The sequence below is a fragment of the Neoarius graeffei genome, chromosome 27 (assembly GCF_027579695.1).
Source record: "Neoarius graeffei isolate fNeoGra1 chromosome 27, fNeoGra1.pri, whole genome shotgun sequence".
Classification (NCBI taxonomy): domain Eukaryota; kingdom Metazoa; phylum Chordata; class Actinopteri; order Siluriformes; family Ariidae; genus Neoarius; species Neoarius graeffei.
The window spans coordinates 21008207-21025526 of NC_083595.1; the positions used below are offsets into that span (position 1 = coordinate 21008207).

At 47.4% G+C, this 17320-nt stretch overlaps 1 protein-coding gene across 1 annotated transcript in view; it reads left to right on the forward strand.

The window, feature by feature from the left end:
• Positions 1–17320, forward strand: part of ptpn5 (protein tyrosine phosphatase non-receptor type 5) — a 418366-nt gene that overhangs the window by 124392 nt on the left and 276654 nt on the right. Inside the window, exon 6 of the mRNA XM_060911789.1 lies at positions 2208–2292. Within this exon, the coding sequence (XP_060767772.1) occupies positions 2208–2292 (85 nt within the window). The remainder of the gene's footprint in view (positions 1–2207; positions 2293–17320) is intronic.

A 17320-nucleotide genomic window follows, 5' to 3' on the forward strand; every position in this document is an offset into this window, starting at 1 on the left:
CCGCAGCAGCAGTAATTCCTCTTGGCATGCTGAGGACACGCCCCCTGCAGTGCTGGTTCAATGCTTACATCTCCACCCGAAAGACGACAGGCAGGTGAGGCTGCATGTGTCTCGGGCTTGCATCCAAGCTCTACGTCCTTGGAGGGACCGGGTGTTCCTGCTCTGAGGTGTCCCACTGGGGGGCCTTCCCCACAGGAGACAGGTCATCTCAACGGACACATCCCTGACAGGCTGGGGAGCTGTCTGGGAAGGACGGTTGGCAAGGGGCATGTAGCAACCCCCATGGATGTTGGAGTACATAAATGTCCTCGAACTGAAAGCAATCCATCTCGCTCTTCAAAGATTCCTGCCGGTGTTGCAATACCAACATGTTCTTGTGAGAACAGACAGCACCTCGGCGGTGTATCATGTGAATCACCAAGGGGGCACGAGGTCCCGGCGGTGCCTCCAGGTAGTCTGTTGCGCCCTTTCACCAGGGTGCAGATAACAGACCCCTGGGTAGGCATCCTTTGATTGGCCAGTTCTTGAAGGGGGCCCGCCAGTTGCGTCCAGGTCGCACCTTGCGGGCGCCAAGCTGGGATCTGCCCACAGTCTTAACATCGCTCACTGAAGCTCCGTATGAGCCTATTTCAGATGCAGATTTACGATCTTTGTCCCTTAAGACTGCTTTTCTCTTGGCACTCTGTTCAGCAAAGCGGGTCGGAGAGCTGTGTGCTCTCTCCATTAGCAGCGACTATCTAAGGTGGCAAGCAGGAGGCACTGGCATGTCGCTTTGGCCAAATCCAGCTTTTCTGCCAAAGGTTCTTAATCAGCAGTCCACCAACCAGGTTCTGGAGGTGTCCCAATTCCAACCTTCCTCTGCCTTGCAGGCAGAGCAGGACAAGTTGCTCACTTTGTGCTCAGTCAGGGCCTTGAGGGCATATCTGGCCCATACACAGTCCTTGAGGAGAACGCACTCTTAACTTTTTGTCTGTTATGGGGCGGCGAAGCGCGGGCTGCAGCTTTCCAAACAGAGGGTGTCTCATTGGCTGGTGGAGGTTATTTCCCACGCTTACAGGGCTCAGGGGATACTGGTCCCTTTGGGTACTCGTACCAGAAGTGTAGCTACGTCTTGGGCTGACCTTAGGGGTGTGGCAGCAGGGGATATCTGTGCAGCGGCTTCATGGGCTACACCATGCACTTTTACTAGATTTTACAGGGTGGATGTAACTCGCCCAGCTCCAGTCGGTGATGCCGCCCTCATGTCCGTGACCGAGTGACGTTCTAATGATTAATTCTGGGTTCCTCGCGACTCTTTTGACATGTGTCATCCCTTTTTTTAGACCGTATTGATGGTCAGAGCGAGGTCGAAACAGATCGTAAGTTACGAAGGTAACTATGAATCTGTGAGACTGAGGGATGACTGTTACTATCCTTGATGCTCGGACCATCCGGAGGCACTCAAGGTAGGAGACTGAACCAGGAGCAATCTCTGCTATTTATAACTCAAGTCTTTCTGCTTCCGGAGGTCATGGACATGACTTTGTTGACATATGGTCTTGGTGATAGGCAGAACGAAGGTGATAATTCCTTTTTTTAGACCATAGTGACGGTCATCCCTCGGTCTCACAGATCCATAGTTACCTTCGTAACTTACGATATCATTGTTGTCTCAATGACTAAGTTTCCTCAGTTCCTGTGGCTGTATATCAAGCCCAAATCATCAACCCTCACCCACCATGCTTGAGAACTGTTATGATGTTTGGGTTTTTTGGTGATAAACTGTGTTTATTCATTTATTTTTTCCAAACTTGGCACTGTGTATGACAACCAAACATCTCCACCTTGGTCTCATCAGCCCAAAGGATATTGTTCCAGAACATTTCTGGTTTGTTCAGATGCAAACTTGCAAACCTTATTTGTGATGCCATAATCTTTTTTGTAGAGAAGAACTTCTTCCTAACCACCCTTCCCTGAAACCCATCCTTGTTCAGTCTTTTTCTGATTGTTCTCTCATGAACATAAACATTTAAGGTGGTTACAGAGGCCTGTAGGTCACATGATGTAGGTCTTGGGCTTTTGTTTATATCTCTGTGCATTAAACTGAGAATTTATTAATCTCACTGGCATGCCTGGTCAAAATGTATTGATGATTTTACTCTTAACAACAAAATCTTCCAGTTATAAATCTAATAGGGGCATCTTTCCTCTGATTCTATCTAAAACAGGAGGTACCTATGAACTTTGTGGACCCAAAGGAATATAATGTTCCAGGTGTAGTGAGGAAGAACCGCTACAAAACCATCCTGCCAAGTGAGTAGTTATATTAAAATTCTAATATGTAAACTTTAATTCAAGCAAACCTTCTACCTATGAAATAATTATAACAATGCAACCCCACTATAACAAACTCTTACGATGAACTTTCACATATAATTAATATAATTATTTAATTCCTGTCCCCCACCTTTAATGACCGAGTTGGAATGTGTAAAAATAAATAAATAAAAATCAATGCATCATGTCCACATGCTTGGAGTGCACAGCGCACACCACAGATTACGACACACGCAGCGCTATTAGAATTAATTGTAACACAACCGTTCCGGATGAAAGTGCAATCACAGTGCACACATTTGCCTTTCTGGTTTTGATTTTGTTTTGCGTATTTGGACTTTGCCTTTCATCTTTTTATGCCTCCACCACCTTAAGGTGCAGGAGGCATTATGTTTTCAGGTTGTCTGTCTGCCCATGCGTCCGTCCGTCCGTGTGTCCGTCCGTCTGTCCCGAAACCTTGTGAACACAATATCTCAAAGGCTAATGAAAGTGAACAAGATATCTCAAAGGCTAATGAAAAGAATTTCACCAAACTTTCACCATTTGTGCGCTTTGGGACAAACATGAACTGATTAGATTTTGAGGTTAAAAGGTCACAGGTCAAGATTACTGTGAGGTGAAATGTCCATCCCCAAACTTTGTGAACACCATATCTCAAAGACTAATGAAAGGAATTTCACCAAACTTTCACCATTTGCGCACTTTGGGACAAAGATGAAATGATTAGATTTTGAGATCAAAAGGTCTAAGGTCAAGGTCACTGTGAGGTCAAATGTCTGTCTGAAAACCTTGTGAAAACAATATCTCCAAGGCAAATGAAAGGAATTTCACCAAACTTTCATCATTTGTGCATTTGGGGAAAAACATGAACTGATTAGATTTTGAGGTTAAAAGGTTCCAGGTCAAGATTACTGTGAGGTCAAATGTCCATCCCCAAATCACAACTTAATAAGGCATGTAGTCTACCAGGCGGAGGCATCCCCATCGATGCCGTTGGCGTCGAGTTCTATCTAGTTTATCAAGTGATTGATAAAAGGATGAAATGACTGCTGATACCGCTAAAATTAACACCAAGTGAATGCAGCATTTTTATACTCCCCTCCACCCAGTCCTGCAGCACAACATAAATTACATCATCAGTGATTTGCAACACAAATGAACTGAATGGTGAAGATTTAGAAAACATTCAGAGTCAGTGGGTGGACACTGACAACGATACACCAGTAACCTCCATCATTTACATAAGACAAAGAAATCATCACCTCCATTTGTGATCCTTTAACAGTCAGTGAACTGCGATAGTGACTCAGAAGGAGAAATTTGTGATGAGAATGTGTCTAAAATTTTGGCTACAGTGAGTGTTTGGTGTTGACAAATGGGTCCATTTCAGTATTACAAACTTTTTGGTATAACAAACTATTTGGACTCCCCCAAGGACATTATAGCCGGGTTGCAGTGTGTGTATTATACACACACTGCACACAATAAATAATTTAAAAACTTTTCCCATCTTTAATGTGACCTATAACCTGTACAGTTCAATTGAAAAACAAACAAATCTGTTAGGGGGAAAATATAAAAAAAATAAATGTACAAAAAGCTGGTGCACACCCTTAAAGTGCATATTCTGGACAAATTTGTTTGTTTTTTTAATATGAAAGTATGTCCCTTTACATACTCATCCAGAAGGGGAATTTTGCACAAGGCCATCTGTCTATAGCAGAAAAAAACAAAACAAAATGTGTCTGGAAAAAAATCCCAAGGTAGTTTGGAGCCAGATTCATGATGTTACCTGCGGAAGCGCCAGCAGGCTGCATGAGCTTGCACGGTTTCAATGCACAGCCTGTGGAGACCAAGCTCTCCCATTTCTCTCTCATTGTCCGGTCCAGAGGCGATTCTAGAGTTTGTTGTGGCCCCAAGCAAAAATTTCCAGGGGGCACTTCTGACCAGTGTTCATCACCAATATGTTATAAATAATCTGACACCAACAAAAAATGTATGAAACCAAAGTCTTTTAAATTCCAAATGTGAAAATACAATGGTAAAGAACAATAAAAACAATAAAAAACAAAATAAATAAGCCCTCAGGCCCCGACTCTCAGGGGGGGGCCCTGGGCCAGGGGGCCTCAAGCAGTTGCCTGCCTTGCCTGTTCACAAGCTGTGCGTCTGGTCCGGTCTTTTGGAAAATGATGAATACTAATCCCATCAAGATTGGTGTTAGGTTTCTTCACCTCTTGCCCTCAGCCTCAGCCGGAGCGATTATCATCTCAAGATCAGTCCCCCCATGTCACCCAGAGCTCTGGGGTGAGTCGCGAAAAAAGGCAGGAACCCCATGAGTTCACAATCTTTATTCACAAGTCCCCAAAGACGAAAGGGTACAGAGATCTTTTATATGTCTGTGTGTGTGTATGTGGGGGTGTGTGAGTGAGTGTGACATCTCATCTCATCTCATTATCTCTAGCCGCTTTATCCTTCTACAGGGTCGCAGGCAAGCTGGAGCCTATCCCAGCTGACTACGGGCGAAAGGCGGGGTACACCCTGGACAAGTCGCCAGGTCATCACAGGGCTGAGTGTGACATCACTGTTTGATATCTGTGTCTGTGTGAGTGAAGGTGTGTGTGTGTGTGTGTGTGTGTGTGTGTGTGTGAGTGAGTGAGTGTGACCTCATTGCATGCTTCAGAGACTGTAGTGAAACCTTGGTCTGAGCAGGTCACATCTTAATTACATCAATCATAAGCATAATGTTCTTACACATTTCATATCAGCCAGACAGATATCAAAGGCCATTTCTTCCGCACAGCCTTAGGTCAGAGATAGCATAGGGCAATATGTTCTGACAGAATATTCAAAAAGATATCATTACGTCTCGAGCAATATGTCATTACGACAGTACTGTGTCTAGCTGACCAGAAGGTCACAGAAGAAATTAATGCCTTCTTGGTCATTTTAAATAGAAATACTATTTCTAGCTGAAATAGTAAAATAGAATAGAGTAGAATAAATCCTTAACAATCCCCTCTTTGATACTAGAGATTGCAACTAGTATCACACCCCGGTATTCTGTGTAATAGCAGGATAATATACATTGCGTGGGGGAGTATAGGTAAAAACATTCATCATTTTATATATCCTATCCATCAAGCATCTAAGAATACAGGGTCCAAAAAGAAGAAACAAAAGGAAAACCACGATCACTGGTATACACATAGATAAAGTTGCAGTCCATTTCCCAAACAGTTTAGAGAACCATATCCACCCAGCTGAGTCTCCATGCTCGTCATGCTCCAGCTGTTGAGCGATCTGTTTCATTTGATGTACGGCTGCACTTATTTCACCATCTGGGTTATCATTAGCAGGGACAAAGGTGCAACAGCTTTCTCTGACCATAGCACAAACACCCCCTTTTTCTGCCAACAAAATATCAAGGGCCATACGATTTTGAGTAGTCATTAGACGCAGGGCAGTTAATTCAGTCCTAATACCATCTACAGCTCTAGTGGTTTAATTAACAAAGCTGGCTAAACGATAATGTGTTATTTCTACTTCCCTCCACAGATCAGATACGCCAAACTGAGGAAACAGCGACGTCCAGAAACGGTGCCATTTAGAAGTAAGCTGATGTGCCGGGGGTGGGAAAGTACCATAGACATTTCATTTCGGGCGACGAGCAGAGAGGGGATGGAGAGCAGTGATAGCGTTCTTGAGTTGTATGGGAGCACAAACACCTGACCAATTGGTGGGAAAAGAAACAAAGAGATCAGATCTATTACCGCAGTACCAGTACAATGCTAATTTAACACCAGGATAATTATTAGGGTGCGGCGGAACACAAGCAGGATGAGCCCTACACGTATTATTGACATACCCGATACTGTTGCGTGTGCAATTAGTTAGCGGAGGGTTACATTGGCATTTATTTGGGACCCAGCGAGGACATGGAGAGGTGGTGGAATTCTGATCATATATGTGATTACATCGAGAATTAGGATTAGATGTATGCTTGAGTTATGCTGAGAGTTCTTGACGTGTATTGGTGCTCAGAGGGTGGGCATGCCCTATCAGCCCTCGTCCCACCTCACCGGAGCTTAGAGAAACTCGAAACCTCTTAATTTGTCCCAAATACACTTCCTTCAGAGTAATTTGTTCTAAAACAGTGAGGGAAAATGAAATTAGAAGGCATATTGACCTGCAGAGTAGTGAAAACAGAGTCCTGTAAGAATACAGAGCTTCAGAACATAGAGGCAAAGGTGGAGGTGTAATAATAGTAGAAGGCGGCATCAGATGACAGACATAACAACTTTCATTCGTGTGCGCTCGTGCAGTCCAGTTAGCGAATTGCCAAAAGATGTTGTCTTGAGGTCCAGCTCGAGTGGGTAACCCTGCTCCGAGCAGCAGTAGAGTGGTCACGAAACTCGTGATGAGGACTTTCACGGTTGTAGTGAGGGTGATTGGTCCCAGACAGGGGCACGAGATCTCTACCCCTCTTTGTTCACGGCTTCTTGCAGGAAGTGATCTGAAGATCCTCAGCTCCTACTTAGTCCCTGTACAGAGTTTAGAGAGGAGAGAGAGACTAGAGAGGGACACAGAGAAAACGTTAGTAGCAAACTTGTCATTGTAACACAGCTTTGTTATGGGGCCTTCTTCAATCACGTGGCATGGATCCACTGTGGAAAAAGATCAGTTAAAACAGCAGTACGAGTAATGGCGACTATTTCTGCAGGCCCACTATATCTAGGTTCTCCCAATTGTCCAAATCATTTAAAAAGTCGCACCAGCACCTTGTCTCCCACGTGAAAGGGGTGTGTGGGTGCTGCTGGTGGAGGCGATATTGTACTATTGACCTTGGCACAAATTTTATACAACTTATCTATAAGGGCTGCAGAATACTCATCCATATGTGTCTTCAAATCAGAAGTACCCAGAGATGGAGTTTCCTTCTTCCAGGGGAGAGGGAAAGGTCTTCCAAAAATAATTTCGTAGGGGGAGTATCCCCCTAGGCTAGGTCTTGGTGTCATATGAATTTCACCCAGAGTGGCTGGCAATAAGTCTACCCAATTTTTTGAACCTGTGGCCTGCATGGCCTTTGTTTGTCTTTCAATGTTCGATTAGTACGTTCTATGATACCAGAGGATTGAGGGTGGTACAGAATGTGAAAACGCCAGTTTAGTGAGAGATACTTACAAAGGTTTTGTGTGACTTTCGAGGTAAAAGGGGTACCTTTGTCTGAGTCTATGGCGTCTGGAACCCCAGAACTAGGTATTATTTCTTTTGCCAGAATACGAGTAACTACCTTCGTGTTCTCTCAAGAACAGGGAAAAGCTTCTACCCATTTAGAGAATTTGTCCACAATCACCAGGAGATATTTAAACGGCCCACAGGGAGGCATATGTGTGAAGTCGATTTGCCATTCTAGGAACGGAGATGACAAAAATCAATGAGATTTTGTACTAAGGTAGAGTGAGAAATGGGCTTCCAATCTGTGGCGTGGAAGCCTGGAGACTGCCAAATCTTCCCAAAATCATGAGCCACACCAAAGGCGTAACAAGAGTCTGTGTAGATTGTGACATCCTTGCCCTGAAACAAAATACAGGCAGGCGTGAGAGCATACAACTCAGCTGCCTGAGCCGAGGAGAAAGGAAGAGCGTATGCCTCATGCACAATATCAGGCAGTGAACACAGAGTAACCACAGAGGAAAACACTGTCTGAGGGTTTAGAACAAGAGCCATCAACAAAAAGTACTCCCCCCCATCACTAGAGGGCTGGAGGAGAGATCAGACCTGATACTTGTAGTATGTATGATTTCAGACAGACAATCATGATCAATGTCTAAAGTGTCATCCTGAGAATTAAGGAGGCGTGCGAGAGTGTGACCTACAGTATCGAAAGAGGATGTGGCACGAATTTCGAGATTGTTAGTAGAACAGAGAATGGTTTCATATCTGGAGTGTCGCTGAGCAGTCATATGTTGGGTCTGTAAATTTTGCAACACCTGTTTAACTTGATGTGACGAGTGCAAAATCAATGGGTGAGACAAAACCAATTTTTCCACGTCTAAAACCATCAGAGCACATGCGGAGACAGCCCCTAGACACGCAGGTAAGCCTTAAGCAACAGTGTCTAATGTTTTAGATAAAAACACACAAGGACGCATCCCCCCCCCCATGCTCCTGGGCCAACACTGCAGAGGCTGTGCCTTGGTGTTCACAGGCATAGAGATGGAAGTGCTTGGAGTAATCAGGTAAGCTCAGGGCCGGGGCGGAACAAAGAGCGCTTTTGAGGGAGTGATAAGCGTCCACCATAGCGTCAGTCCAGGTCAAAGGGTGTTGCAGTGGATCGTGATGAGAGATTGCAGAATGGAGAATCTTGTCAGTTAGGGATCCATTGTCTGCAGTAATTGATAAGAAAGTTCAAACCCCAAATACTTACCAGTGTCCATGCAGCATTGCAGCTTGGTCCTGGAAACCTTAAAGCCCTTGTGTGCCAGATGTTGGAGCAGGCATAAGGAAGTGTCTTGGCAGATTTCTGGTGACTCAGCAGATACCAGAAGATCGTCTGCATACTGCAGGACCACAGAGCCCTGGGGGAGGGAGAGGCCACAGAGTGCGTCATGAACTACAGCTGAGAAAACAGCAGGAGAGTCAATGAAACCTTGAGGCAAACGTGTCCAAGTATACTGTCTCCCCCTGTGCGTGAAGGCAAACAGAGGAAACGTCAGGTACAATGGGTGCAACAGGGACAATCAGTTAATTAATCTTATGTAAATTCTGCGTAAAATGCCACGTACCATCAGGTTTAGGAACTGGATTGACAGGTGTATTGTATGAGCTGGTACACGGTCTCACCAGCCTTGCTCGAGAAGAGACTGTAGGATGCCATCAATCCCCTGAACCTTAGTTTCAGAGAGAGGGTACTGTTTAACATAAACAGGATGAATATTGAATCATATTTTGTGTAGTTTCATGTCAATTCCATTTCAGTTCCAAGTTGCAGTGCAACAAAATGCGGAAAGGTTCAAGGACAATGAATACTTGTACAAGCCAATGTATCATAATAAATTGTGATTTCATGATAGTTTTTCTTAATGGTTAAATAAAGATAAACCCAAGTCTCCGATTTATAAACACCACTGGAAAGACAAATTTTTTTCAACATTCTTCAAATAAACGTTTGTTAACTCTGTTTCTTGCTGAAAAAATTATGGTTAACTAAATACATTAAAGGCCTATCCATTCCATATCCTCCATGGGTTTTTTTTAAAGGCAAAAGTATGGAGGTTTAAAATTCGGCAAACAGTTAATCAGTTAATTGTAAGGCGCATTAAGCAAAACAACACAGTCCGGTAAATCAAACTTTATTCCACTCATGACTTTACTGGTATCTTTCCAGTTACAACTTTCGGACTATCGACACACGGTGAATATAAAATAAAATAAAATACAGATTATCTACTCACCAAACGCTGAAACTAATTGATTAAGAAGCAGATTTTTTCTCTGATGATTCCATTCTGTGTTGAGGGAGGAGGATCTCTCTCTCCTTCAGTAACAGTGATGAGATTCACAAACGATTCGGATCTTTTTCGAAATGAAACATAAAAATGACTCGATCGAGCGAATCGATACAGATGCATGTGAGTTTGTTCTAAAGAATCGATTCAGTGAAACTTTCGTTGAGATTATAATGCACACCAGAAACATAGTTCTGACTGTTCATATCCAGAGTACTGATTTGTTGTTTCATTATTTTGTGCATATCCAGTAATGCCATATATAAATGCTGAAACAATTAAAAAATAAAATATACATTACACAGCTCCTGGAGATTGCAAATATTATCTAATTGCATAATGTACCGTATGCATATTTGTCTATGTGCCAAGGCGAGATACTCTGGTTTAACATCCAATCCTGTGGGGTTTCCTCCGGGGTCCGAGTACCTTAACACAATTTCCCCCCATGGTGACACGAAAGGACCAGCTCGAGATAAATTATTCTGTGGTAACTCACACAGACGCACACGCACTAATCATCCCGTGGCAACTCTTCACGGGGCTACACAAATCATCCCGTGGCAACTGTCCATGGGGATACACTCCGTTGTTGCTACACCCTCCTACAATACATCTGTTAACCATTTCATTAATAATTACATGATAACATTGAAGAAAGTTGCAGAAAACCACTAGGTTGTTTTCTCATAAACAAACCAGCGCTGACATAGGATTCAGAAGGAGGCGTCCCGCATGCGACATCACGAAAATCAATGTTTCCCGGGAAATCCAATGCCAAGTTTTTTTCACAGGCGGACGAATTCGCCTCAAATGGCTTGATTTCAACTGACTTTTTCTGGTATTGTACAAGGTAAAAAAATTGCACAAAATGCAAAATGTGACAGATATTTGACCAAATTTTAATATAAATATACCTTTGCTCTTACATTTGCATATACATTGCTCTTGCTCCTGAATTTATTTATCTTGCTCCTGAATTTGATATGCACTTTAAACTAATACTATGTTGAAGCACCTTTTGATTTAATTACATCATTCAGTCTTTTTGGGTACACACCTGCCATCAATTAAAATTACTCTGATTCACCCAAAATAAAGTTCAGACATTTACTCAGTTGCATCCTCCAGCAAAAGCCATGGTTTGCAGAGAGCTTACAAAGCATCAAAGGGATCTCATTGTTGAAAGGTATCAGTCAGGAGAAGGGTACAAAAAATTTTTCCACGGTATTAGATATACCATGGAGCACAGTGAAGACAGTCATCAAGAAGTGGAGAAAATATGGAACAACAGTGACATTAATGAGAATTGGACGTCCCTCCAAAATTGATGAAAAGACAAGATGAAAACTGGTCAGGAAGGCTGCAAAGAGGCCTACAGCAACACTGAAGGAGCTGCAGGAATTTCTGGCAAGTACTGGTTGTGTACTACATGTGACAGCAGTCTCCCGTATTCTCCATATGTCTGGACTATGGGGTAGGGTCAAAGAAAAACATCCAGGCCTGGCTAAATTTTGAAAAAAAAAAAATCAACTCTCCCAAAAGCATGTGGGAAAATGTGTTATGGTCTGATAAAACCAAGCTTGAATTTTTTGGCCACAAATCCAAAAGGTATATTTGGCGCAAAAACAACACTGCACATCATGAAAGGAACACTATACCCACAGTGACACGTGATGGTGGGAGCATCATATTTTGGGATTGTTTTTCTTCAGCTGGAACAGGGGCTTTAGTCAAGGTGGAGGGAAATATGAACAGTTCTAAATACCAGGTCGGTTTTGGCCCAAAACCTTCAGGTGTCTGTTAGACAGCTGAAGATGAAGAGGAATTTCATTTTTCAGCATGAAAATGACCCCAAAAAAGTTGTGGAATGGCCCAGCCAGAGCCCAGACCTAAATCCATTTGAATATCTGTGGTGTGACCTGAAGGGGGCTGTGTACAAGAGATGCCCTTGCAGTCTGACAGATTTGGAGCGCTTTTGCAAGGAAAAGTGGGCAAATGTTGCCAAGTCTAGACGTGGCAGGCTGAGACTCCCAAAAACTCTGAATGCTGTTGTAGCGCGGATAAAGTGTGGGTGGAGCACAGAGGATGGCAGGACAACGCTTTGAGGCAGAGAAGGATATTTATTTACACAACTTTTCAGTCTGAGTAAGCCCCTACACACACACACACACACACACACACACACACACTTCGTCTGGTCCCGGGTTGCACTCCCTCTGCTCTCTCTCAGCCTCCTTAAATAGGGAGCGGTTACTGGGAAAACACACACAAACACAGGTTAACTACCGTCAGGTGTAGCAATTCTGCCACTCACCTTCCCTGGCTCCACCCTCCTGTCACAGACCGGCGCTTGACCACACCCCCGCTGCCACATACCCCCACCGCCCGACTCAGGCCGTGCGCCTGTCCGGCCTGCAGCCGACTCCCCCCCCCCTTGACGGGAGAGGAAGTCCGCCACGACTATCTGCGCCCCCGGCCTGTGGACCACCTTGAAGTTGAAGGGTTGGAGTGCCAGATACCAACGGGTGATCAGCGTGTTGGCATCCTTCATGCGGTGGAGCCACTGGAGGGGCGCGTGGTCTGAACAAAGGGTGAAAGGGCGCCCCAGCAGGTAGTAACAGAGGGCGAGGACCGCCCAGTTGATTGCCAGGCACTCTTTCTCAATCGTGCTGTAGCGCCCCTCACGCACTGACAGCTTCCGGCTGATGTATAGGACCAGGCAGTCCTCCCCCTCCACCTGCTGGGACAAAACGGCCCCCAGCCCTCTGTCCGACGCATCCGTCTGTAACAAAAAAGGGAGAGAGAAGTCAGGGGAGTGTAAAAGTGGCCCCCCACACAGTGCAGCCTTTACCTCAGAGAAAGCCCGCTGGCACTGCTCCGTCCACTGGACCGGATCTGGCGCCCCCTTTTTAGTGAGGTCAGTCAGCGGGCTGGTGACGTCCGAATAATTAGGTATAAACCTACGATAGTAGCCAGCCAGCCCCAGGAACTGTCTCACCCCCTTTTTGGTCTTGGGCCTCGGGCAGGCCGCAATCGCTGCTGTCTTATTAATTTGGGGATGCACCTGCTCGTTGCCCAAGTGGAAGCCCAGATACCGTACTTCCACCTGCCCAATCGCACACTTCTTTGGGTTGGCAGTGAGTCCCGCCCGCCTCAGTGACCTAAGGATGGCCCTCAGGTGTTGCAGGTGCTCCTCCCAGTCATTACTATAAATTTATAATGTCGTCTAGGTAAGCGGCCGCATAGGTGGCGTGGGGCCGGAGGACCCGGTCCATCAGCAGCTGAAACGTAGCGGGCGCCCCAAACAGCCCAAACGGAAGTGTGACGAACTGGTGTAAGCTGAACGGTGTGGAAAAGGCCGTTTTCTCCTGGGATAATGGAGTCAAGGGAATCTGCCAATATCCCTTCGTCAAATCCAGTGTCGAGTAAAAGCGAGCCGTGCCTAGTCGATCGAGCGGCTCATCAATACGAGGCATTGGGTACGCGTCAAATTTAGACACCGCGTTGACTTTTCTATAGTCCACACAGAACCGGACCGAGCCGTCGGCCTTGGGAACCAAGACCACCGGGCTGCTCCAGTCACTGTGGGACTCCTCGACGATGCCCATTTCGAGCATGGCCTGAAGTTCTTCCCGAACCACCTTTTTTTGTGTTCGGGTAATCTATAAGGACGGCTACGCACTACCACCCCCGGGGGCGTCTCTATGTGGTGTTCTATGAGGTTAGTGCGACCGGGCAGGGGCGAGAACACATCCGAAAACTCGGCCTGCAACTGGGCGAACTCCGTGAGTTGGGTCGGGGAGAGGTGGTCTCCACAGGGGACCGGAGAGGTACGTGATGCCAATGACCCTTTTTGAACCTCCGGCCCCAGCTCCGCCTTCTCCGGAATTACCGACACCAACGCCATGGGGACCTCCTCGTTCCAGAGTTTCAGCAGATTGAGGTGGTAGATCTGTAGTGCCCCCTCCCTGTCCGTTCGCCTAACCTCATAGTCGACGTCCCCGACTCGCTGTGTGACCTCAAAGGGTCCTTGCCACTTGGCGATTAATTTGGAGCTCGATGTGGGCAACAGGACGAGTACCTTATCTCCCAGAGTGAACTCTCTAAGGCGCGTGCCCTTGTTGTACAGGTGGGCTTGCCGTTCCTGGGCCTGCCGCAAATTCTCCTGAGTTAGGTGGGTGAGCATGTGGAGTTTTTGCTCTGTGAAGTTTCCTCCTCCCAATTTTCCCGCTACTGCGGGAAAATTCCGGAGAAGGCGGAGCTGGGGCCGGAGGTTCAAAAAGGGTCATTGGCATCACGTACCTCTCCGGTCCCCTGTGGAGACCACCTCTCCCCGACCCAACTCACGGAGTTCGCCCAGTTGCAGGCCGAGTTTTCGGATGTGTTCTCGCCCCTGCCCGGTCGCACTAACCTCATAGAGTTTGAGTTATTATATGGGCATAAGCCACGCGGCATCTTAGATGTACTCATCTAAGATGCCGCGTGGCTTATGCCCATATAATAACTCAAACGGGGAGAACCCCATGGAGGCTTGGGGGACCTCTTGCACTGCAAACAACAAGGGTTCGAGCCACTTATCCCAGTTATGTGCGTCCTCACTTACGAATTTTTTGATAATATTCTTGAGGGTGCGATTGAACCGTTCAACTAAACCGTCTGTCTGTGGGTGATAAACGCTGGTGTGGATCGGCTTAATACCCAGTAGCCCATACAGTTCGCTCAGTGTTCGTGACATAAACAAGGTGCCTTGGTCAGTCAGAATCTCTTTCGGGATTCCAACCCGGGAGGTGATGTGGAAGAAGGCCTCTGCAATACTGCGTGCTGAGATATTGCGAAGAGGCACCGCCTCCGGGTATCGCGTTGCATAGTCCACCAGAACCAATATAAAGCGGTACCCTCGTGTTGACCAATCTAATGGCCCGACGAGATCCATCCCAATTCTTTCGAACGGGGTCTCGATTAATGGTAGGGGGCGCAAGGGCGCTTTTGGAATGGCCGCTGGATTTACTAACTGGCATTCGCGGCACGCCGTATACCACTTACGGACGTCGCCGCGAATCCCCGGCCAATAGAATCGGGCCATTATCCGGGCGAGTGTCTTATCCTGCCCGAGGTGTCCAGCCATGGGGTTAAAGTGAGCCGCCTGGAATACCAATTCCCGGCGGCTCTTTGGAATTAACAACTGGGTGACTTGCTCTTTCGTCTGAGTGTCCTGCGTCACTCGGTATAACCTATCCTTCAAAATGGAAAAATAGGGGAAGGACGGGGTGGCGTTCGGCTGGAGCGTTTGAGCATCGATTACTCTCACTTGGTCAAACGCGTGTCGCAGAGTCTCGTCTTGCGATTGTTCCAGTGGGAAATCCGTGAGGGATTCCCCAATGGAAAGAGGAGGGGCCGGCGGCTCCTCACTCTGTCGCGGAGATGACATAGACGGCTCTGCGACCGCAGCTCCAGCCAAAGCGACACCGGGACCTTCCCCTGTCAACTGGCAGGACCCACTCTTTACTAGGCATGCCATTAAACCCTGAAATCCCGGCCAATCAGTCCCCAAGATCAAAGAGTGGATAAGGCGAGGATTAACCGCCGCCTTCACTATAGATTTTTCCCCTCTGAAATATATGTGGACCAACACCAACGGGTAGCTGTGAACATCCCCGTGCACACACAACACCTTCACTCCCTGTGCTCCCCCCAATGCCTCGTCTTGCACCAGGCTTTGGCGGATCGAGGTCTGATTGCAACCCGAATCCACCAACGCCTGATATGTAGCCCCTTGTACACTTACCGGTATGCGATACGCTCCGGCCCGATCGAGGGCAGCTTCTGGCATGTCGGGGATCCGCACCACCGCCCCCACCTCCATCGCCGCGCACTGTTGCTGCAGGTGGCCCGGTTCCCCGCAGCGCCAGCAAACCGGCCCGGGCCTTCCCTCTGCAGCTGTGTTCTGGGGCTCACTCACCTGAGGGGGGGGAGAGACAGACACAGAATGGAGAAACGGGAGGGCACCACAGGTGCGGTGGGCCGGCTGGGGTGGAGCCGGCCCCCGCCTCCGTGGTGGGGGAATGGGGCGAGGACGGGACACAAAAGGAAGGGGAGAAAGAGAGAGAGAAGAGGAGAGAGAAGACGATGTCGTCAGCCGTCCTGCCACCGGAACAGCCGCCAAATGATCCTCCGCCAGTCCTACGGCCTGATCCAGTGACGCCGGGCGGTGGCACTGGACCCACTCCGCGGTTCCGGCTGGTAAGCGGGTGATGAATTGCTCCAGCACCACCTGATCGATGATTCCCTCGGCGTCGCGATCGTCGGCCCTCAGCCACCGCCAGCAGGCATCCCGGAGCTGCTGGCCAAACGCAAATGGGCTGCCGACTTCCTCCATCTGCAGCGCGCGGAAGCGCTGGCGCTGCTGCTCGGGCGTGCACCCCACGCGCTGGAGGACTGCCCGGCGAAGGTCGGCGTAGGCCAGCCGGCGGTCGGCGGGGAGCTGTAGTGCGGTCAGCTGCGCCTCTCCCATCAGGAGGGGGAGGAGGCACGCTGGGCGCTGCTCCATCGGCCACCCCGAGGCTTCGGCGACCTGCTCGAACAAGGTGATGAAAGCCTCAGGGTCGTCCTGCAGGCCAATCTTGGTCAAGGTGAGGGGAGACGGGCCCGCAGCCGGGGCGCTGGTGGACCCCGCCGACGCGAGGAGATGCCGGAACGCCTCTCGATCTTCCTGCTGGGCCAGCACCAGGGCTTCGAAGCGGCACTCCTGCTCCTTTCGGAGCGTGATGAGTGCCTGGTGCTGGCTCTGCTGAGCCATGGTGAGGGCGTGGACCAAGTCCGCGAACGGGGAGGATTCCATGGGGCTGCAAAGCTGGTGCTCCACCTTTCACGGGTTTCGGCACCACTGTAGCGCGGATAAAGTGTGGGTGGAGCACAGAGGACGGCCGGACAACACTTTGAGGCAGAGAAGGATATTTATTTACACAACTTTTCAGTCTGAGTAAGCCCCTACACACACACACACACACACACTTTGTCTGGTCCCGGGTTGCGCTCCCTCTGCTCTCTCTCAGCCTCCTTAAATAGGGAGCGGTTACTGGGAAAACACACACAAACACAGGTTAACTACCGTCAGGTGTAGCGATTCTGCCACTCACCTTCCCTGGCTCCACCCTCCTGTCACAGACCGGTGCTTGACCACGCCCCCGCTGCCACAGCTGTAATTAAATCAAAAGGTGCTTCAACAAAGCATTAGTTTAAGGGTGTGCATACTTATGCAACCAGCTTATTGTATGTTTTTTATTTTTTTTATGTTTTCCCCCCTCACAGATTTGTTTGTATTTCAACTGAATTGTACAGGTTATAGGTCACATTAAAGGTGGGAAAAGTTTTGAAATTATTTATAACGGTCTCAGGTTTTTCTGATGTAAAAAAAACAACATTTTAATGGTGTGTGTACACTTTTTATATCCATTGTGTGTGTATATATATATATATATATATATATATATATA